Genomic DNA, 23518 nt, shown 5'->3' with positions numbered 1-23518 from the left:
TCCTCTAGGTGTCTGTGGTAGGTTTCCCTCACCTTCATTAGCTCCTCTGGGCACTTCAGCTCTGTTGGTTTGGAGAGTTCAAGTTATTTCAGCCTTGTGGCCTTTTCTCAATTTTTTTTTTTTCAATCTGGAAATAAACCCTCAATAGAGGTGAGACAAAGAGACATATTTCCCTAAATGGTACCCAGTTAGATACCTAAAAAGAACATTAAATGTGTAGAGGTTATGATATTTAGAGATTGTACCGTCAAACTTTAATATCTCTCTTATAAACTTATGTCACTTATCTCCTTATAATACATTTATTTGTATCTGTCTCTTACTAGCCTGGACTCCTGGAGGACAAGGGATCCTTTCTTAATCTTTGCATGCCTAACATCTTGCAGAGTACCTAGAACATAGTAGACTCTCAGTAAATGTTTGCTAGGATAAGTCAGTTGTATTGATAATTGGCTAAGTAGGTTAAACCTATAATTTTTCAGAATGTTTCAGTTATCAGGCCTCACAGAGGCCAGAGTTCTCTTAATATTGTCAACATTTGATTTGTGCAGAAAGAAACATTGTATCTAGTCATCTCTATGTACACAGGTTTCAGGTGTCTTCTGGGACAGTGGTAAATGGAACACAGTGACATGCTTTTAAAAGATAACACATCCTTTGAGCTCTTCCTATTACTCAGGGCTGACTGTTCTGTAGGTAGAGTCACACTGTAACTATAACTGAAGCTGGAAAATAGGCGAAATGTGAGGCAATCAGCTACAAACCTAACCTATTTTGTCGGAAGAATGTTTCTAGATAGATAATAAAATTATAAACCCAATTGTGGCATTTACTGTATGTTTATAGACCAAATGTGACATTTACAAAATTGGTTGGTTTGTGGTTTGTTTAGATATTTTCTTAGTGCAAATATGTAAAACGTTGCTGTGTTTTTGCTTTTTGGTTGTGCAGTGGTTTTAATTGATAAATAACATGCACTATAACATGCATAATACAGTTCAATAAATTACCAAAAAGTGAAAATACTTGTGTAACCACAACTAAGTTCAAGAAATAGAACATTACCAGCCCTGTCAATAATTTTGAAAATTACCGTATGATCCAGAAATTCTACTTCTGAGTAATATATTCAAAAGAATTGAAAATTTTAACAATTTTTTGAAAATTTATCATTGCAAATATTCACTAGTTTCTCATTGAACCTAAAATTTATCATCTAAGTTTTTTTATTATTATTGTGGTAAAATACACATAACAAAATTTACCATAACATTGAACATTTTACCATTTTAGTAGCATTAAGCACATTTACATTGTCCTGCACCTATCATCACCCTCCATCTTTTTCATCTTCCCAAACTGAAATTCTGTACCCATTCATTATACACTAATTCTCTGTTCCTCACTTCTCCAGCTCCTGGCAACTACCATTCTCTTTTTTGTCTCTGAATTTGACTGCTCTAGGTACGTCATGTAGGTGGAATCATACAATATTTGTTCTTTTGTGATTGGCTTCACTTAGTATAATGTCTTCAGGGTTCATCTATGTTACAGCCTATATCAGAATTTCCTTCCTTTTTAAGGCTGAATAATATTCCATTGAATGTGTATAACACTTTGTTTATCCATTCATGATGGGCATTTGGGTGGCTTCTACCTTTTGGCAGTTGTGAATAATGCTGCTGTAAATATGGATGTATTAATATCTGTTCAACTCTCCTCTTTCAAGTCTTTTGGGTATGTATTACCTAGAAGTGGAATTGCTGGACTCTATAGTAATTCTATTTTTTATTTTTTGAGGAATTACCATACTGTTTTTCATAGCTGCACCATTTTTTATTCTCAGCAACAGTACACAGGTGTTTCGATTCCTCTACATCCTCATGAACATTTGTTATTTCTTTTTTTTTTTTTTAAATAGCCATCCTGATGGGTGTGAAGTGCATCCAAATTTTTTAAAGAAACTTTCTGTTTTGGAAATTTTCCAACATATTAAAAAATAGAGCGAACAGTAGTTGAACTCTCATATATCCGTCACCTAGCTTCAATAGTTATGAACACTTGGCCAATTTTGTTTCAATTTTAGACTATTTTTCCCTCCTCTATTGTTGGAATGCAGACCCCAGTCATATACTTTCTCTTTTTTTCTGTTGTTAAAAACAGAAAATAAAACACAATTTTAATGTTATTAGTATGAATAATGTCATTGCAAATTTTACTTGCATTGTTCCGCCTTTGATTTGGAGATCATAATGCTTGTGTCATTTTTAACAGGTATGTTCTCAGCATTATTCTTGCTTTCATGCGGTGCAGACATAGATATATTTTACATATGCCCTTCATATACCCTTGCCGCCTTGTTAAAAATTTATTCATGGGTAAAATTTTAAAATATACAGCACCTATAATCACAAGTTGCCCAGTCATTTGTAAGCACAATTACAACAGCGCATCAGTACCTATCAAAAATCAGATTAGAATGGGAAAGAGTGAAGCAACGTCATAGACATAACCTTGAACCAGCTCCAGTTTCTTAAAAAAGACATCATATATTTTCATTAATATGTACTTCAGTACTATATACCTCAAAGTTAAGGACTTTTTTAATAAAACATAACTGAAAACCATATTTACCTGAAAATTAACAATAATTCTTTTATTATCAGATATCTAGTAAATGTCACCTAGATCTTTATGCCTAGTTTCTTTTAATCTGATGGTAAAGGAAACAAAAGGTCAACAGATCACTTGAAGATGACAGTTTACATTGGTAACCAAGATGTAGTCCTTTTATGAGTTACAGTTTTTTAACTCTGTGAGCAAGAACTCTGCTTCCTTTAAACCATTAATACTCTTTCTTTTCTGATATTTGTTGGCATTTGTATGTAACATAAACAGTACACTGGGCCACTTCCTTTAGTAAATAAGGTGAACCTAGTTCTGGGGTTACTTTCTGTTTGATTTTTGGTTATGTATTTGTTTAAACTTGCCATCTTAAGAGACTCAAAGATATACCTAAATGCAGGGCACAGGATGAAAATTTATCTACAAATTTATCTACATATCTGATAGAATGTGCTGATACAGATGTTCACATTTTAGCTGTTTTGGAGGTGGGAGGTGATAACTGTACATTTGCAACTATGCATTTCCTTAACATTAATCTCTGTATTAAAAATGAGGATCCACCTACAGAGTTCAGAAATCTGGCAAAATCAAGTGGTTGCTATTTGGAACCCTAAGCTACAACGGAGCCAACTAAAGACTGTGGGAAAAGAGAGACAGGAACACACAGTTACTAACTCTTTTTCCCCCTTCAGTTGTTTTAATTTGCAAGGAAGACCCCAGTATACAGCATTCCCTATGGCACTTTATAATGGGAAAAGGAAGTCTTGTTCCAGATACACAGAAAAGAACATCCTGTGATTTAAGATTCCATTAATATTCAGGTGTAAGAATGCAAGTCTGCTGTTAGGTACAGAATATGTGAGTTAAAGGCAGAGCTGATTGTTTTCCTATGACTTTATTTTTTCTGTGCAGTTTTACTAATTAATGGTTTTCTTTTACTTGAAGATAGCTTATATCTTTATTGGGTAAATAACCTCAATAGCTAAGAGCACAGAGGCTTCAGAATGATAGTGATAGAGGCTTCAGAATGAAATAAAATTATTTCCTGTTCTCCCTGTCTGTCATGATAGCAGTAGTAGTATTGGCTGTAATATAGGTGGTGATGTAATGATCCTTATGTAGCATTTATAATGTGTCAGGAAAAAACTAAATGCTGTACATGTATTAACTTATTTAATCCACACAACTCAGTGAGATATTATTATCCTCATTTTACTGATGAGGTATTGAGTCACACACAGAGAAGTTAGTAACTGACTACTGCCAAGTACAAATAACTAGTAAGTGGCAGGGCTAGGAATTGATCTGAGGCAGCCTGGCGCCAGCGTCCTTCCTCCTAACCATTATACTGTACTGTACTTATTTGACACCCATATAAGTAAAGGGAAATGTGAGATAAAAAATGCTTTTAACATCTTTGTGGGCTCTATGGAACTTATTATTTGTTCACTCAGTGCTCCCTGTAGAATCAGTGATTACAGAGAGAACATTTAATCTCAAAGCATTCATCCCTACTTTCAAATTAGTATTTTCAAATCTGTTCTCCATCTGAGACCTTACATTTAGAAAAAGTACACTTGAACTTTTGAGTTGAATTGGCAGATCAAGAGCTTACAAACAGGATATTGCCTTTGAGTATTTAGACTGTATGTGCCCACCCCCTGAAGCGGTAATTTGGATAGATCACAGTGTTTGTACCAGAGTACAGCAGTATTAGGGGATCTGACTTCAAAGTGTGTATGTGTGCTTTATTTATTTATTTATTATTAAAGTATAGTTGACTGTGTTTTATATATATCCTTGCAAATAGGCCACTTCTCCACAAATGGAGCCAATCTAATATAAATTCTCAAAACCTTTCAGAGCCATTTAAGTCCAAGAAATATGTAAGCATTTGAAGTAGAACTTTGAGTAATGCAAAATGTTACCTTTCTGGAGACTTGTGATAAGTAGAATAAATAAAACAGCCTATCCATTTTTAAATGCTTAAAGTTCAGGTCAAAGAACCAAACTCTGGTTAATCTTGCAGAATTGTTTCTCCTCTGGGCACTGGTTTTACATACTCTTTTAATCTTTAAGTGTGAGCTAATAGCCACTACAAGTATCCCTGCTTTTTGAAGGTGTATATTAAAGCCACTTCGCTTTTACAAAAGACCTACATTAATAGCTGTTATGGCCAACCAGAAGAAATCTGAAGAGCATTTGTAATTAATTAAGAGGCTTTTAAATTGATGGTGATTGCTTCTTTACTTTACACAATTTTGTTTTATGAAAGATTTCATAGAAATTCTCTTCTTTTGGATAGCAGGGAAACCTGTACCATTTTTTGCTAACCGAAAAAAATCCAAAAGAGAATTTTTGCTTTTATGGAAAAAGGCAAAAAGTGAAAAAAGAATTCAGCATTTGTTTGCAGCAAGTTGTTATGGAGGCAGTGCCAAAGTACTTCCCTGGGACCTACACTCGTCATCTCAGCATCAAACCATCATAGTTTTGAACTGTGTCTGTGAACATCTGTGTTTCATCTCAATTTATTTTGTGCATCCGTTAGCAAGATGTGTTCTAAGGTATTAGAAAGCCTAAGAGAGCTTGTAAGGGTATTATGCTTAGTGTAAAACTGAATGTAATTAAGCATTTTGATTGTGATAAACAAAATAAGACATTTTACGTACATTGAATTTTGTGCCTGGGAGAGAACAACATTTTTTTTGTAAAAATTAATGGTAAGTGCTTCTTTGCTTTATGCCATTTTGTCTTATGAAATGTTTTGTAGGGATGCTGTACTTTCAGATAGCAGGGGAAACCTGTATTTGATAACAAAGCCAGTGTTCTATATACTTCTGCTTCCTTTGTCTTGAGTTTCGTGGATCTGGCTATGCTCTGGTTAGATCACATATACTCTGTGCTTTGGGTCAGTTAAGTGGCTGGAGGGAGGAACAAGGTCACCATTTCCACCCATCAGATGTGCATTTTGTGGAGGCAGATGACTTTCTCATGCTAATTTTCTTTCCCCTAGGTTTATGAAGGTCTAGACATCATCACCAACAAGGTTTCTGCCCAAGAGCAGAGAATGTGCCAGCACCACATGATCAGCATTGTGGATCCTCTCATGACCAATTACACAGTGGTGGACTTCAGGGACAAGGCAACTGCTGTGATATCCTTAGGAAAGACAGCAGCTAGGCTTGGTAGGGGCAAGGCAGCCCAGGCCAAGAAAGTTTTCTTTCTAGTGACAGTTTCTTCTAAGCAGGGGCACCCAGGACGTAACTATCAGTAGGTAGCATCCCCATCAGTACTATGTGGTTTGAAAGATACAGTTTCATTGCTACTCAGAGTCCTGTCCTCAAGCCTGCAGCATCAGCATCCCTTCAGAGCTTGTTAGAAATGCTGAATTTGGGCCTCACTCCAGACCTACTGAATCAGATCTGCATTTAACAAGAGTCCCGGGTGATTCATATGCACATTAAAAATTGAGAAGCTCTGTTTTAGTGGAGAGAACATTGAGGAATCAGAAAGTCTGTGTTCTAGTCTTATAACCACCTCTTTTGACCATGTGAATTTTATTGAGAAAAGCATTTACCCCACTGAGCTTCAGTTTTCTACCCTTTAGATGGGGATATAAAATAAGTATAATGGAATTCCAGTTAGAATTTCAAAGGGATTGTTGTAGGAGGGACCAGAAAAAAATAGTTCTGGGTAACATCAAGAAATTTTTGAAAAAAGAGCAATATAAGGGGGACTGCTTTTATATTTTTTTATTTTTATTTTTTCCCCCCTCTTTAATCTCCCTACCCCAACTTCCGCCCCTGACCCATGGATGTTGCCGTTTTCCCTTAAGAACTCTGAAGGTGGATCTCTGAAGGCGGGGCGTCCCCTCTCAATGCTCGCGCCGTGCACCCAGGGCCTGGTGCACCCAGGACCTGGCACCCCCAGCACACTTGGGGGGCCTGGCGCACCTGGGGCCTGGCACACCTAGATATGGTCCGTGGCTCCACCTGGGGCATGAACCCAGGACCTTCTGCATACAAAGGAGACATGCTAACCACTACACTATGGAGTCACCCCTGCCTTTATATTTTTATGTTCAGACTGCCTTTAATATTTGGACTGCTAGATAGTAAAACATATTGAAAATTCATAGTAATTATAATAACATGGATCTTATATAATACTAGACAAATGTATGGCACAGAATAGAAAACTCATACAAATTCAAAGGAATGTATATATTTAGCTTGTCAAGGTGGCATTTCAAAACAATGGAGAAATAATTCAGTAGTTAATAATTATTCCTGAGACAGTTCATTGTTTTTAAAAAAAATAAAATTAGGTCCTCATTATATATGACATAACTTCAGATTTCAGAGTTAAATATATGTTTTTTTAATGAAACTTTAAATCAGATGGGATAACATATACTTGAGTAGTTATGTGATTTTAAAGTAGGAAAGGGCTTTGTAGACATTTTTTATTTTATGTTTTTTTCATTTTTTTTGTGTTAAAATACACAACATAAAATTTATTATCTTAACTATTTTTAAATGTACAAGTTTAGTGGCATTATACACATTAATATCATTGTGCAGTCATCATGACTATCTGTGCCTGTAATAGTTATTTTTTTAAAAAGGAAAATAACGAGTCGAATATGTAAGAATTAAGAATTTGTATTGGCAAGAATATATATCAAGCAGAACTCCTAGTTATCTACCCTAGAAAAACATTGCCACAAGTATATCAGGGGATATGTGGTAGATCTCATTGTATAATGCATTACTCTTAACAGCAAAAACACGTAAACACTGAAATTCCTACTTACAGAAGAATATATAAAATTTGCTTTGTTCATATAAGTTAAGCACTTTTTCAGTAGTGAAAATGAATGAATTGTAGCTATATCAATGTAGAAGAATTTTAGAAATAACATAAATTTGAGAAATTTTAGAAAGATGCATACATGTTCATACCATTTATTATAAAGGTTAAAGGCAAACAAAACCATATATTAATATATTGTTATATATTATATATAGTATATATTAATGTATTCTTTAGGGGTACATCAGTAATAAGTTGCGGAAAAACAAGGGAATAATGAGAAAAAAAACCTTAAAATAATTGAAGATAGTGAACAATTCAGAGAGAGAGGGGAAGTTGGGAGTTGGGATGGAAATGAATACACAGAAACTTCAGAGGAATTAATAATATTCTTTTTCTTACATAGGGTCACAAGTATTTGTTTTATTACTAGGCTTCATAATTTACATATGTTAATAATGTTCTTATATATAGAATATTTTATAATAAAAGGAAAACAGCCCATTATAAACAAAATTAAAAAAACAGACTACAAAGCAGGAGAAAAATATTTGTAACATAGGAAAAGCAAATGGTTAATATGCTTAATATGTGAAGAACTCTTATGAATCAGTATGAAAAATAAAGGTCATGAGTAGTAATTCACAAAGGAAGAAATATAAATGTTGATAAACATGAAAGGGGGTTTACCCTTGCTGTTAATCAGGACCATGCAAATCAAAATAATGAGATAATATTTTTTGCCTCTCAAATGGGCAGAGATTAAAGTGCCGATAATTCTTGCCTTACCTGCTTTATAAGGCAGTCGTATCAGATAAGATAATGTATATGGAAGCCCTTTGCAAATTAAAATGTATCACCAAATGTACATTATTGAGACACTTTTGTTGTTCAGAAATAAAAAGATAGAAAATGGAGAGCTAATTAAAATTTTCAAAGAGCAGCAACAGGGAATGACAGATTACTTATAGAATTGGAGATTTAATGAATTTAGGTAAGAAGTACAATCAGAACCATCAAAACTGAAAGTACCAAAAACAAACAAACTGAAAGTACCTTAAGAAGTATCCAATTAACCTTCTTGATTTGACAGGTAAAAGTACTAGATACTGAGGCCCTAAGAGGAGAAGGCTTTTGCTCAGGATCACAGTAGTTTCATGGCTTGGGCAAACAAGTTAAACTTCTTCCCACCACATACCTCCTATCCCATTTCCCTCCCTATTTTCCGCTCTCCTGGTATCTCACCGTTTTTAAACTTTTATTTTCTTTGTTCCCTTTCTCTCTGTTAATCATATTATATATTTAAAGTTTTATTATAATTACTGCATAATTGTATGCTCTCTTAAAGGGAGAATAGAGAATTTCTCTTTAAAAAAACACAAATATGTAATGATTATTCTATGTGATCCTTGATTGCTAACATCTTTCCACCCCACCCCACCATATTAAGGATTAGTGGGCTTCTGATAGAAAGAGGTCATTTATGCCTGTGCCCACAGACTGGCCTCTAAGAGGAAGAAGTGTTAAAGGAGTCTTAGCTTGGGTTGAAAGTCTCTTTTTATCCGTTATTCTCAGAAGCAAAGCCCTTCTTAGAGCAGATAATATCTGTTCAACAGAGATTCTAAAGAGAATTCAGAGTAGCAGAGAGATAAAAACAGTAGTGACTAAATTGAGTACTTACTCAATTGAAAAAATATTTCAGGTATTGTGGTTGGAGATTTATTCTCATTGTCACATTTAATGCTCATTAGAACTCATGAGGATTTTATAGGTAAGAAAACTGAAGCTCATACAGGTTGATTAACAAGGCCTAGAACTGGAGCTGGTAATTGAAATCTATTTGTCTTTAGAACCAGTGTTTCTCTTTTTATCTGGTGCAGTCTGAAGTGGCTAAAATGTGCACTACTGCCACATACATAATGGTGAAGACTGAGTCTAAGAACCATGGTTTAGAGAAACCGGCTCGTATTTTGCCCTAGAAGGCAAAGTCACACAATGTAAGTCACTTTGGTGGCTTCCTGAGCAGCTGACCCTCAGTCCTGTGCGAGACCTTGGGCTTATGCTCATTAAGCTGATTTAGAATACTAAACAAGCTATGAATTTTAGCAGCAAGGCCTACAAAGTTCTAAAACTGGAGGGAATTACAAACATACCTCTGTCTCTGATTTACACAGTCCCTCCTGAACTGAAAGGAAATGATTTGGAAAACTCATGGGAAACAGTTAAAACTAATATCAATTCATTTTGGTTTCTATCCTTTCTCTTCTGCTCTCCTGACAAATGAATGTGGTTTCTTGTTAATACCCTACTTCCTGAGTGAGTCAGGATTCTCTTCTTGATATTAAATATTGTGATGTCTTTCTTAATATTCACATTGAAGATATATTTGCCCGAAACAAAATTCCTATTGTCGTGGGAGGAACCAATTATTACATTGAATCTCTGCTCTGGAAAGTTCTTCTCAGTGCTAAGGTATGTTTACTTCACTTGTAACTCACTGAGGAAATGGGTTCTTCTTTCTTGACAGCTAATTTTAGTGGGAGGAAGGTTGACTCTTGCCTGTTTTTTATACTCAGCAACTGTAATTTTCCTACTTTATATTCTGAAGCAAATGCTACCTCCATATGTGAAGTGTGCTCCTCCAGGCAGGCCTCAGGGCAGGGGCTGTCTGTGGGAAAAATGTTCCTCTGTGGATTAATTAGCATCTCCATGTAAGTTAACAATACATTAGTCTGATTCAGCATTTCCTGATTGTAACAGTCTGTGTGTCAGGGAGATAGCAAACCTTTCTTATAAAGATGCTTGTTATTGCATAAGGTGGAACTTTGCAAACTATAATGTGCTGGCCATTTTGATTGATTTTTTGTTCACACTTGCTGACTAGACTCCTGGATGTGTTAATATAGACATGTTAGCCCTGGTACCTGTTTGTACTTCCAACAAGGAAGCAGAGTATCTGAGTATTTCCCCAGACAGTAATTCGTCCTTTCTTTTAGTTTGCTGTGGCTTCACAGCACTACCACAGTGTATGAGAATTTTCTGTTTATGATCTGTCTCTCACTAGATCTTCTGATTCATCTCTATTCTGTATTCCTAACACTTGGCCAAATGCCTGACATATACATTGTCTTCAGTATTTGTTGAATTGTTCAATTAAATTTACTTCTAAACCTTCATTTAATAGCCCCAGGAGATGGGCACTGAGAAAGTGATTGACCGGAAAGTAGAGCTTGAAAAGGAGGATGGCCACATACTTCACAAACGCCTAAGCCAGGTGGACCCAGAAATGGCTGCCAAGCTGCACCCACATGACAAGCGCAAAGTGGCCAGGTAAGAAATCCTGGGCCTGCCGACCCCGGATTCCTTTAGAGTTACAGGGCAGTCAGTTCTTCATTGTGCCTAGGTGATGAGAGAGAGGCTGGGTAATGGTAGTTAATGGAGATTGATGTGTTCTAGTTCAGCAGGTTGAGGCCTTGTGTTATTGCCTCAGTCCAACTCCCTCACTAAGTAGTTGCACCCTACTTTGTTGTTATATTTAAAATGCATAATACAGTAGTTTTCCCTAGGGCCTATGTAGTCTTGCTTCATTTTCTATTTGATCTTTGCTTGTATAACATTTTTCATATAAATTTTTTCTGGCATGCAGTTGGTTTACATTGTGACTTAGGTTTCATAATTGATTGTGTAATGCTGAGTTCTGCCCCAGTGGCTTTCCCAGTGAGAGGTAGACAGTTTCGTAAACTGTCTCATAGATCAGCTCACCTTTACTCGTGGAGATTTTCTTGAAGGGAAGAGAGAGGTGGTGAATGAACTCTTAAGTCATGTTTTCTTAAATTCTTTTGAGATTGCAGTGTTGTGTGTTAGGTATATTTTTCTGCATTGTGGAAGTGGTACCATATCTGGCAGAGGATCTAACAAAGTATCTCCTGTATGGATGGTTATACAGATTAAATATTGCAGCAATGTCTGGTATTATGAAGTATTCCATTCAGATGAATGATCTAGATCATGTTTCTTCTTTTTTCATTATTGCCCCCCACCTCATCCAGAAGCCTTTTTAGAAATTTTTTTCCTAATTGTACTTACTTCCATCTCCATATGGGCTCCATGAAATTTTACTGAAGAATAAGATTTTTAGGGGGGAGGGGGGTATGGTTGCCCTTTGGAGGGCCACACACCTTGTAATATCTAAGGGTTTTTTTCCCCTTTGAGGGCATTGTCACCCTGGTGATAATGCATATTTTAGATAAATGAAATTTATACTTTATAATATCCAAACCTTTTATTTAAACATTCTAATAAAAATTTTTGGAAAACAGGAATATTATGATAAACGTACATTTATTTTTACAGTGTTTTATGATATTATTCTAGAGCTTCGTCTTTATTATCTTCTTTTATTAATCGGTTCTTATCACCTCTCATTTTGCTACTTCTAGACTAGTTAGTAATGAGTTGAGAATTACATCTCTGTATGAGTCAGTAGGTTGTAAGCAAGAGCTCTAGAGTCTCTCTTTTGGAGAGGATTGGAGGACCTTTTTCATCTTTCTTTTAGTTTGAGCCTATATTCTAACCTCCAGATAAGTAAGCTCGCTATTACTATACATTTTTTCCTCATAGGTCCTCTTTGAATGACCAGTGATACAGAATGACAAGGGGCCTCTACACTCGTGTTAGGGTTTCAAGAAGTAGAATTGGGTCAGGAAGGGAAAGATCACTTTCAAGCTGATAAGTTGCAATCACCCAGAGTGGTAGAGTATAGATTTGAGAGTTAAATTACCTATGCTGCATAACATAATAGATAACTGAGACAGTGGATAGGGACTTAAGAATAAGTATGTGAGTTTTTTCTTTGGTGATCTTTGTGCTAGTAGAGTACCGAATTAGTCAGAAGCATTCTTCATTAATTTTAGACATATTTAAAAAGAAAGTTGGTGAGCTGGATATACAACATACTTTGTACTGTGGGAAAGGCATTCCAGCGAGACTAGACTTGTTGGCTTGTAACAAAGTGTCCCAAACAAGCTCTTTTACTGCTTACCTGAAAGTGAGTGATTCCCATTCTGTTTGTGTATAAGAAACCTGTTGTTTCTGAACCTGTTTAACTGATTTCAGAAAAATTTATTTGTGTTTAGAAGAATAGTATTATTTCTTACTTTATCTAAAGTAGAATTGCAGTAACCCTGGACCTTCATGTCTTTAGGGGCTTATGCACTGAAAATGAGAATGAGATATTCTGAAATAGCCTCTTTTCTTGTTTCACTTGAGAATAGTTTTTATGGTTGTGCCCTCCCGCCCCCCACCCCAAATGACTTAGGAGCTTGCAAGTGTTTGAAGAAACGGGGATCTCTCACAGTGAATTTCTTCATCGTCAACACGCAGAAGAAGGTGGTGGTCCCCTTGGAGGCCCTCTGAAGTTCCCTAACCCTTGCATCCTCTGGCTTCATGCTAACCAGACAGGTAAAAAGCCCTTTGATGCCCTAGAGTTTGTCTGAGATAGAGCTTTTAGTAATACATTACTATATATGAAGTTCTTAGAACCGTAATAATAAGCTCATTAATTTTACTTTCATTACCATTATTTTTGACTTGGTAAGGTGCAATGTTATTTGCCTAAGTGTATTTCTGGAAAGGGAGTAAGGGCAGCTCTGGCACTAGGATAAGATACCAAAAGTGGGATGATATGGGATGAATGGGATGGAAAAGAGACTGGCATCCAGGGAAGATCCAAAGGAGAAAGAGAAGGAAGGCTCCTGTGGAAGAGGTCTGACTCCCTGAGTTGGCTGAAGGCTGGATCACTGATTATTCTAGAAGCAGTATAAGAAGTGGGTATGATGGTTAGCTAATTAGCCTGATGTTGTTTTTTGTTTTTTGTTTTTTTTGCTAAAATATAATAATGCCCTGTGATAGTAGTAATTTCTTTATCCAGTAAACATTCAGTAAGCATTCAGTGAAGTATCAAGTATTCTGCGTAATACTTGGATTTCAGAGATATCCAAGTATATGAGATAGTGCCTGCTCTTAAGCTCCCCGTCTAGTGGGGCAACAAATAAGATAGATACTACATTGTGATAAATGCTGGGCTATAAAGTGGGCCACAAAGAAAGGGTGATAAGCATTCTCTGTGGAGAGTCAAGGACCAATTTGTAAAGTAACCTGTGAGCTAGGTGTGGACAGATGAGATTATTATGACAACAGGCAATACAGTGTAGTTATAGTGTAGAATTAGCACATTCTCTAAGCCAGACTGGATTCAAATTCCTATTTCACCATCTTCTAGCGATGTAAGTTTTAAGACAAGTTAATTTAACTTTCTGTGCCTCAATTTCCTGTTCTATAAAATGGAGATAATGATAGTATATATCTCATAGCTTTATTGAGGATTAGGTGAGTTAATACATACAAAGCACTCAGAATGTGCCTGTCACATTGTGAGTCCTCAGTAAATGCAAACTTTTTAGGAAGATAGAAAAAAGGGTTAGTATCATTGCATGCCAAGAAATAGCAATGGCAGAGACATAGAAGAGCATGACTGAAATGGTGAAAATTTGTTACTAATCTCAGTTATAAGTTTATAGAAAAAGAATTTTTAATAATTAAACATTTATAAATAACATGTACAATTCAGCATAAAATAATGGCATCTGATTTATAAAAATAAAGCTGTGTTTGACCACCACATCAAATGATTATGACCTCTCACTCTTTGCTCCTTTGGGTCAATCGTTCAAAATATACTTAGGATGGCTTTGGACTAAAGTTCCTCATTCCTATCTAAGATGTCATCTGAGAGTTCTTAAATGTAAAATAACACAAAGAGTAACCAATATAATGGGAAAAAGTAAGAAGGATAAACCAGGGGGCTCTCAGCTGCCTCTAAAATAAATAGTAAATATACATTCCATATGAGAAGAAAATATTTGCCCCTCCTAATAGCTGTAATTACATGCTTTGATTTTTATAGCAAAGAGACATGTGTTTCATTCTGGCTGTTTTTATTGGAGTTGCAGAGTCTTAAGTGTGTCTGTAATATGAATTATTATATAATCCTTGGACTCTGAACCCTTTCTTCCATTTGAACAAATTCTGCCTTTGTGGCAGCCTACCCTTTCATCATGTAAATGTTTAGGACACACCTACTGATGATAGGCTAATTTGATTCAAGTTCTAGATGAGCGCTTGGATAAGAGGGTGGATGACATGCTTGCTGCTGGGCTCTTGGATGAACTAAGAGATTTTCACAGACGCTATAATCAGAAGAAAGTTGCAGAAAATAGGTAAGGTTTTGACTATTATTTATTACTTTCACCTACTCTCCATCCCTTGCTTATGGTTAAAAATTCTATAAAACATAATACTGGCTTTGGATCTACTTGTTTGTTAGCCTTTGTCTTTGGTATTGGCAAGGCTCCTTGGAAGGAGGTTTGGTGTACTTGTTACAGTTACAATTTTCTAAACTGCCAAACATTCCCAGGTATTAATTTTCAAGGGAAGGAACCTGGGAGCTGATGGAGGGTAGGGGTGGGGGTGAAGAAGGATTTCAGAGAAGCAATAACTGCTAATGATCTCAATTTCCTCATCTAAGGGATGAAAGGTTTTACTTCAGCTAGATCATCTCCAAGGCCACTGCTAGCTCTCAGATGCAATGGCTCATCTGCTGATGCTCTCCTGTTCCCAGCCAGGACTATCAACATGGTATCTTCCAGTCAATTGGCTTCAAGGAATTTCACGAGTACCTGATCACTGAGGGAAAATGCACACCAGAGAATAGTAACCAGCTCCTAAAGAAAGGTGTGAATTCCTCCATTTAACCTAGCCTTGGACATCCTTTGGTGACAGAGTACCCTGCTGGTATGATCTGAGAAAGAGCTAAGGCTAGAAGAGTCCCAAATGGCTTTCAGCTCATAACTGAGATTTTTGTTTACCAAGTGTCTGCCAGTGTGCTGCTGTGGCTGATTTTCTCTTCTGGGCCGGGTGGGCCTGCCTTTCAGCAGAGTGAGAATTACTTACTTAGAGGCTCTTATATTTACCTTGTGTTTCAGGTATTGAGGCTCTGAAACAAGTGACTAAGAGATATGCCCGGAAGCAAAACCGATGGGTTAAAAACCGTTTTTTGAGCAGTAAGTCTCATGTTTTTCCTTATCCCCGGGTCTCTTTTCAGTGGAATATAGATGTCCTCAGCTCACCTGAAAAATGAACTTTAGTTTCTGGACCTGTTCTAAGATTGGAGACCTGACTTGGGGGAGGATCTATTGCATAAATGATTTCCCAGAGGTATTTTTTTGTGATGTCTCAGAAAACAAATTAAATCTTTCCAGTAAGGAGTCTGCCTTAATCCTTGAACACATGCGTGCTGGCTGCAAACAGGTAAGAGCAAAATAGCAGCATCTTAGCAGAGTTGGTACTCAGAGTTGATTTTAGCTTCAAATTTTGTGCCTTAAGAGCAGTCAAATTTCTGAAGGAAGGCTTTCCTAATTAAGGTGGTTCTTGGGTCAGATGAGCCATATAAAAGGACAGAACCTTTACCAGTTCTCCCAGCAGCACCTTTGTGTTCAGATATATGGTGCTTCAGGTGACTTCAACTTTAACTTTAGTTGAACAACACTTGTAAGGAAAGGGGAAGGGAAATCTCATTCATCTGACCCTGTATTGAATCCTTGGCAATACATTTTGGGCTATAAATAAATTATTGAGCCTTTGAGGTTGGTATTATTCTTTTCTTTTTGCAGATAAAGAAGTGGAGACTTAGGTTAAATAACTTGGCAAAAATCCCTTAGCTAATAAGCTGAAAAATATTGAATGCAGGCCTGGTGCTGGAGCCCACACTCTGCTTTTTACCGCTCTTCTTGTTTCCTTTAGCTATAACTAGCTAGACAACATTACTATTGGCCTCGGCTAAGAAACTGTGTGCTTATGAGCTAAAAAGGAGATTAAGCCTAAGTGAAACTCCAGTTTTATCTTGTGGACACTTTTCAAATTATGCTTCTGAATCATCCCCCTGTGTAACTTTTACTTCTGCTTTCAGGTAGAGACGAGGACAGCAGAGGCCTCTACCCCTGCTCCTCAGTGCTTCTGAACATAAACACCTTAATTCGTGTTGTTGACCACCAGATTGCTGAAACTCTCTCTCCCAGCTCTCACTCTCTGACAGAGCTCTCCAGTGTAGTTCTGGCGCCAAGTGACGCTTTACACTTTCTTCTTACCCTGCATTCTCTACATGTTCTGTTAGAAGAAGTCTGAGTTAGCTGAAATTGAAGTTTACTACTACAAATTTCTAATGGCAGCTTCTCTTTTCCCCAAGGCTAACAATTAGTTTGTAACAAAAGATGTTTTTTGTAATGATTTGGAACTTCCTCCTGTGGTAAAGCCACAATAACTCCCCCATCTCTGAGTCAGGAGGGGTTGATGGCACAGTGCATCATATTCCCATTCCTCATTCAGGCATATGCCGGCAGAGTCCTGGTGCTAGAGTGAAAGGCACAGCTGCCCTGTAAATCAGGAGCCGTGTGTGATTGGCCATGGCTGGTCTGCTGGGATATGGCTCTGGCAAGAAGCCAGAGGGACTTCCCCACCCCAGCTTGGCCTTGGACTCAAGCCAAGAATAGCAGCTGGGAGCCGAGAACTTGTTGAAAGGTGCTTAGACGGGGCACAGAAGCCCAACAAAGGACTTAGAGGGGAAAGGAAAATATAGAGTGGCCTGGAAACAGGTGCAGAGCTTAGCCAAGGCCAGGTGTGCTGTGGATGCTGCCTGCACCTTCCCGGTCTCACCTTTCCATGTGGTGGCAGGTGGAGCCCAGTCCAGTTTACGAAGAATCTTATTTGTGGTTGGCACAGTCAAAAGGCCAGCACCTGCCAGCCGTTGGCATCCTGAAGACTTTGATGTTTTTGTCTATGGGGCAGTGCTCTTCGCCTTTAAGACAACTGACTTAAGCTAGCTGTGGAAGGCAATTTAGTGTGTCCATGGACTGGGTAAGCTACTAGCAGAGAATAAACATGGTTGGCTTAGATGGATGAAATGCCTGTAACTATACTCCTGGCTACCTCTAGTCTCATCTCCATTCAGAAGTACTTCAGGCTATTAGTTTATTGCCTTCTATGGTGTGCTCTCTTTATACCTTATCCCACACAGCGGCTACTAGAACTGTTACTCTATGTTGTTTTCCTGACTAATTTGGAAGATCCTACACCCGAGATGCTGGACTTGTTGGCTGCAGATTATACAACTAGACTTGTTGGCTGCAGACCCATCAACCATCTAAGTCTTCCTTGGACTGTATGTAGCTGTTTGTTTCATTTTTCTGGTTAGAATGAGTGGCATGGTCAGAATGTTTATTTCTTTTACCTCCATTTGTTTCCCTTGAGGATTTTGGAGTTCTGGGAGCAGAATAGATATGGTCTTGGGTGCTGACCTCTCACAACTTTTCTTTGTCATCATTAGGACCTGGTCCTGGTGTCCCCCCAGTATATGGCTTAGAAGTATCCGATGTCTCAAAGTGGGAAGAGTCTGTTCTTGAACCTGCTCTTGAAATTGTGCAAAGTTTCATCCAGGTGATTATTAGTCATGGTACTGTCTATTGTCTTGTTTCAGAGAGCTTTCCTTAGCTTACACCTTTGTTGCTATGCTAGGAACCAAGTCTTTTCCATGCAATAGAACAGAAGGGCTGGCTGCTTTTAGATCCCTGGAGGCTGCGTTTCTACTTTCACATTCAGAAAGGTTGTTACTAAAATCTGTTCACAGCCCACCAGTTCTCTGGGATGAGAAAAAGGAATCTTGGGAAATCCCACTCTCCGTAATATCAGAAACCGTTATCCAATCTCTTTGAATTGAATGCTTCTCCCCCATTCCCCTCTTGTTCTTTCAGGGCCATAAGCCTGCTGCTGCTCCAGTAAAGATGCCATGCAATGAAACTGAGAACAAGAGAAGTTATCACATGTGTGACTTCTGTGATCGAATCATCATTGGGGACCGCGAATGGGCAGGTAGAGTCTGGGGAAGGGCACAGAGAAATCGTGAAATTTAAGTCTTTGCTAGGTTGAATGTTGGAGTCCGCTTGTTTGTAAAGGGAGGGCCAGATTCCTCTGAGAGCCTGTACTCAAATTTCATGGATGCCTTCCCAAATTGAAGAGTTATCTCTGTATTCTGAGTTTCAAAGGAAGATTATATGCCCTCTACCTTTAGCTAGAGTAGATATTTTATATTGAAATGTTTGCAGTTAACTTTCTAGAGCTCCTTTGACTTTCGTGATCCTGCCTTATAGGAGTTCCTTGGCCTTTCATGTTTAGACCTCAGTGGGGTGAGGTAGGACTGTAAGGGAAGCCAGGCAACTCACCTAAGAGACCAAAGAAGCAGAAACAGCTGAGAGGGAGCCAGAAGCGCAGTTACTTTCCCTGAGCATATTTCTTCAGAAATGGTGTCTCTAGTAATTTTTAAGGTAATATATTGATATAGTGGTGGTTGCTAAAACTAATGAGAAGTGTTAAGGGAAAGTTTGTGAAAGCAAGACTGTCAGACGTATATAAAGAAGGCGATTAAGGGTAGTATCTTTTTTATACAATACTTCTGACCAATTTGGGGTCTGCCCTGCCCGAAGGTTCTGTCTCTCTTGTTTTAGAGTGTGGATCTGCCTCTGCCACAGAGTCACACTGTATTCTACTGTCGGATTTCTGTAGTCATCCAGTAAAAGCTCCAAGCCTTGAATTTATACCATATTTAGAAACTTGTTTAAGGCTCACTCCTTTTAGGCACAGTAGGGCTTATAGTTTACTCAGTGGCTAGAATCCTTCTGTTCAGAGTACTGCTTTGCATGGGATTCTCACAGAAGTAGGTTTTTCTACCCATGCAACCAATAGAATGATTAGTTCTATTAACTGGTAACCCTGGCAAAATGAACTCCATTGTCAGAGACTGGGGATGGCTGTGATTGCCCAGGCAGCAGAAGAAACCTCAATTGTGGTTGGTTTATAATGATGAAAGGGGAAGAAAGAGTGTCTGATTGTTTTTTCTCAAGGAAACTTAGTGGTTCAATTTGTCGAGTGTCCTTCAGGGATAGCCTTAGAGAAGCAACATTTGTGAGCCTTTCTGAGCTTAGCTTGTGTAAGCCCTTCTATAGTGCCATCTGTCAAATCCTTGCTCCCGTCTCCTGCTGCCATGTCTCAGGCTAGCTGGAGAACAAAGCTGACTTTTTTCCCTAAGTAAACTTTTCTTTGACTTCTAACCTCTCTCATTTTTGCTTCTAAACCCTTAAAAATGAGGATGTAAATATGTATAAAAGAATTTAATCTAGTTGTCTATTTTTTTAGGCATTCCCAAATATGATTTCCTTGAAAAAGAACAGGCTAGTGAAAAGGAGCTTGTGTGGGTTAGTCAGAGGATGGGAACTGTCTTTGGGGTAAGAGGTCAGAAATTGATATAGGCAACAGTAGCTTTATTGCTTCTGTGGACCCTCAAAAGGGATCATTAGAGAAGAATTTTTCTTGTTATCTATCTGGAGCATTGTGTGCCTGGAGAATGTAAGCCTGGTGGGGTAGTCATTCAGATGGCTTATCTGACCCAGGCAGAGGGATTTCAGACTGGGGAGTGAGGGGCAACCTGTGCAAGCAGGGAAGAAGTGGGAAGGGCATCTTTGGGTGCTGTAGGCCTATGGCAGGACAGGGTACCTGTCCTGAAATACAGACAGAGATTTGGATTTGTAACTTTTTAGTTATATGAGTTGAAATGTAGCTGTAATGGGAAACCCCATACTGAAAAATTCAGTCAAGAGTCCTGATTCTGGAAAATTAGGCCTCTTTGGAGCTATAGGTAAACTGAAGAATTTACCTGTTATATGGTCCTGGACAAAATATAAGATCTCTGTGATCTCTCTGTCACAGATCTCTCTGTCACTTTCCTCCTGTATAAAATAAGCAGAATAGTACTGTCTGCAAGGCTATTGGGAGGATTAATAATGTAAAGCACCTAACAGGGTGCACTTGATACGTAGTAGCTCACTGTAGTTTGCTAGCCAGCTGGACATACAACTTATTCTTCCCTTAAAAATGCGGAGCAGCTATACCAACACGTGTTGATGCTGTTATTAAAGGCAAGGACTGCATAGTTAACATTATACTTCTAAGATTAATTCTAGAAAATCCTAATTAGTTTTTGTTGTTGTTGTTGTTTTGTTTTAGCACATATAAAATCCAAATCCCACTTGCACCGACTGAAGAAAAGAAGAAGATTGGACTCAGATGCCATCACCATTATAGAAAGTCAGAGTATTTCCCCAGAACATGACAAAGTGCTTAAAGAGAAGGGATCTCCAGGGCAGAATGATGAAGAGCTGAAATCCAGTGTTTAAGAGACATGTCCAGTGGCCTTTGCAAAGTTGGCGGGATCCAGTTCAAGAGGGAGGTTATATCTGTGTCCCAGTCTGGGCCGGGAAGTGCTCTGCAGAAAGCTCCCACCATTTTCTTTCAGTTGCGTGGTTTTAAAGTCTCCTGTTCTCTGTCATGAAAACAGCAGGTCTTGTCAGCTCCTCATGTGGCTAATGTGTCTGGCTGGCAATGTCGAGTTCAGGAAGGAAATTTTTTAACCTTAAAGGATCTATTTTTAAGAGAGACACAGATTGTACTTTTTTATACTTAAGGCTCTTTTTGATAATGAATACCAGGGTTCACTATATCCCTTAAAAAAAAGGGATATATCCCTGAGTCTAGCTAAAAATATCTCATTTCCAGACACTTATAGATGACTGAAATATTGTAAGCCAATCAAGAGTTCTGGATTTGCATAAATGGCAGGAAAAGACTGGCCCTAGTGAGATGATCAAGTGAACCAAACCAGTTCTTGGAATTCTGTAAAGAATGAGAGAATGAGACTTGAAGTGGCTGTGACATGGGACTTGAAAAACTGAAGATTTCTACATTTGCAAGCGCCTCCTCCGTGTTAATTACTATCACTGCCATCTTTCTATTGAGTTAGGAAATCTATATTTTTAATGAAAGTTTAATTTAAAAAAAAGTTTGCAAGAGCCTCTTTAGTCCTTAAAAAGATATATATGTCCACATCTAGTTTATACACAATATGCTCTGTAATCAACATGATGTTTTTTTTCTTAAATTGACATTCTTCATGTGATCATTCTTACTATTTAGCAAATGTTTATTGAGCACTTAATTATATTCCTAGAAGACATCTGGAGACAATCTTTTATTGGAGATTTTAGTTATCGCCAGTTGAAGCTTGCTTTCTGGAATGACCTAAGCTGCCAGTAATGTTAAGTATATGTATGTACGTATATAACATAAAGTATTTTTAAGTTTACAATCCAGCAACATTAATTATATTTAGTGTTGTGCAACCTTCACCGCTATTTATTTCTTTTCTTTTTTTTTCACCTCTATTTCTAAAACTTTTTATCACCCCAAACAGAAACTGTATGCATCAAGCAATAACTCCCCTCTCAAGTAATATTTTACTTGTTCAGAATCTACTATGTGAGAGGCCCTGGACTAGGCAAGAGGGAATACAGAGATAAAATAAGACGTGGTTCTTGCTTTCAGGGAGTTTATAAATACATATAAACACACACGCGCGCGCGCATGCGCGCGTGTGTGTGTGTGTGTGTGTGTGTGTGTGTGTACACACACACATACATACAGACATCCAATCTAGGTAAAAGAAAATCCAAGACCGTAAGAGCTGTGTAGAGTTTCTTTTTGGAGGGGAGGGGAAGGGATTGTGAAAGAAGCAGCATTTCTGCTGGACCTTAAAAAGCAATTCTTGGTAAATGTGTTGTTAACTATGCATAGGAGAGGTTCAAGTGAAAGACCTGTCAAACTTGATTGGCCTTTTAAACAGTGCTGAATTCCATAGCTTCACTTACTCTTTTTTTTCCTTCTAGCATTTTTAAAAGTTTTATTTTTCCTAGCTTTTTTTAATATAGTTTAGAAATCAAAATGGTATAAAAAGACATTCACTGAGAAATCTCAGTCCCAGCTCCATGCCCTGTAAGTAATCACTTATTAGCGCCTTACATATTTCTCAAGAGTTTTCAACCAAAACCTAACAAATCCACAAATATATATTCTTATTTTATCCTCTTACCCAAAAGAGAGCATGTAACACATACTGTCTTTATCTGTCATATTACCTATTGGAACTTCCTGGGCATGCATGGATTTCTCCTGCCATCTCTGTCAGGTCTCCCGTTTGGGCCCCTGATCATCTACCCTAGAGTCTACCAATATACTCACCTTCATATACTGAACTTTATTCAAATGCCAGGGTTTAGGCCAAAACCAGCTTCTGAGGAATTCTCAAGCTATGGCCAGCCCATTTATTCAGCCAGGAAATATTTTAGAACTTATTATGTGCTATGTGCTGTATTATGTGTTAGACTCTTAGAATATAGTGGTGATCAAAAAAAGTCTACATTGACCAAATAATTATAGAATTAGACCTGTGATAAGGGCTGCAAAGAAAGGATACTTGCTGTAAGAGCAGGTCATGTGAAGACCTGCTCCACCTTGGTGTGTGGGAGTGTGTGTGTGCCCACTCACACGTGCACGTGTTGGGGGAGGCATGTGTTGAGGGACCTGTTGTGGACAGCACGATGCTGGGGCAGGAGTCTGGGACCAAGACTGCAGATAAGGTACAATGTGATCTAGAAAGCTGGGTTTCTCAAATTGATTAGCTTCTCTTCTAATCTGTAGGATGTCCTGGGCCCCTTGAGTTTTATTGAGCCTTACTCCACTCTAACTGATTTGAATCTCAAGAATAATTTTTTCTCTAGTCAAATAAAAAATTATCATTGTCTCCACCCCATGTTGTTCTTTACATTAAATATGGTATATTTTCACAATCAGCTTATTAACTACTTCAGGCTCTAACAGGGTGGGAAGCCACATCTTCCCATTGGAAGTGGAGATGAATACTTAGTGTGAGTCAAGCAGGATCAAGCACTTTATATATACATTATCTCCCCAGATAACCCCGGGAGGGAGATGCTATTTCTATTCCTGTTAACCAGTGGGGAAACTGAGGCTCAGCAAAGGAGTACAGCTAGTGGGTGTCAGATCCAGAATTAAGGTGAAG

The 23518-nt window shown here is 37.9% G+C and overlaps 1 protein-coding gene across 3 annotated transcripts in view; it reads left to right on the top strand.

Moving 5' to 3' along the window:
- Positions 1-21964, top strand: part of TRIT1 (tRNA isopentenyltransferase 1) — a 33013-nt gene extending 11049 nt beyond the window's left edge. The window contains exons 2-11 of one of the 3 annotated variants that reach the window (XM_039876632.1): positions 5642-5782; positions 9817-9915; positions 10628-10773; positions 12761-12903; positions 14609-14720; positions 15122-15234; positions 15486-15563; positions 17882-17991; positions 18306-18423; positions 20611-21964. In XM_039876632.1, coding sequence (XP_039732566.1) covers positions 5642-5782; positions 9817-9915; positions 10628-10773; positions 12761-12903; positions 14609-14720; positions 15122-15234; positions 15486-15563; positions 17882-17991; positions 18306-18423; positions 20611-20780 — 1230 coding nt within the window. In that variant the 3' untranslated portion in view covers positions 20781-21964. The remainder of the gene's footprint in view (positions 1-5641; positions 5783-9816; positions 9916-10627; positions 10774-12760; positions 12904-14608; positions 14721-15121; positions 15235-15485; positions 15564-17881; positions 17992-18305; positions 18424-20610) is intronic. The other 2 variants (XR_005655834.1, XM_039876633.1) reach the window with 2 other exon arrangements.
- The last annotated feature ends 1554 nt before the right edge of the window (positions 21965-23518 follow it).

This window comes from Pteropus medius, unplaced genomic scaffold (genome assembly GCF_902729225.1).
Source record: "Pteropus medius unplaced genomic scaffold, Ma_sr-lr_union100, whole genome shotgun sequence".
NCBI lineage: Eukaryota > Metazoa > Chordata > Mammalia > Chiroptera > Pteropodidae > Pteropus > Pteropus medius.
The sequence above is the reverse complement of the archived record's forward strand: the minus strand, read 5'-3'. Positions and strand labels throughout refer to the sequence as shown.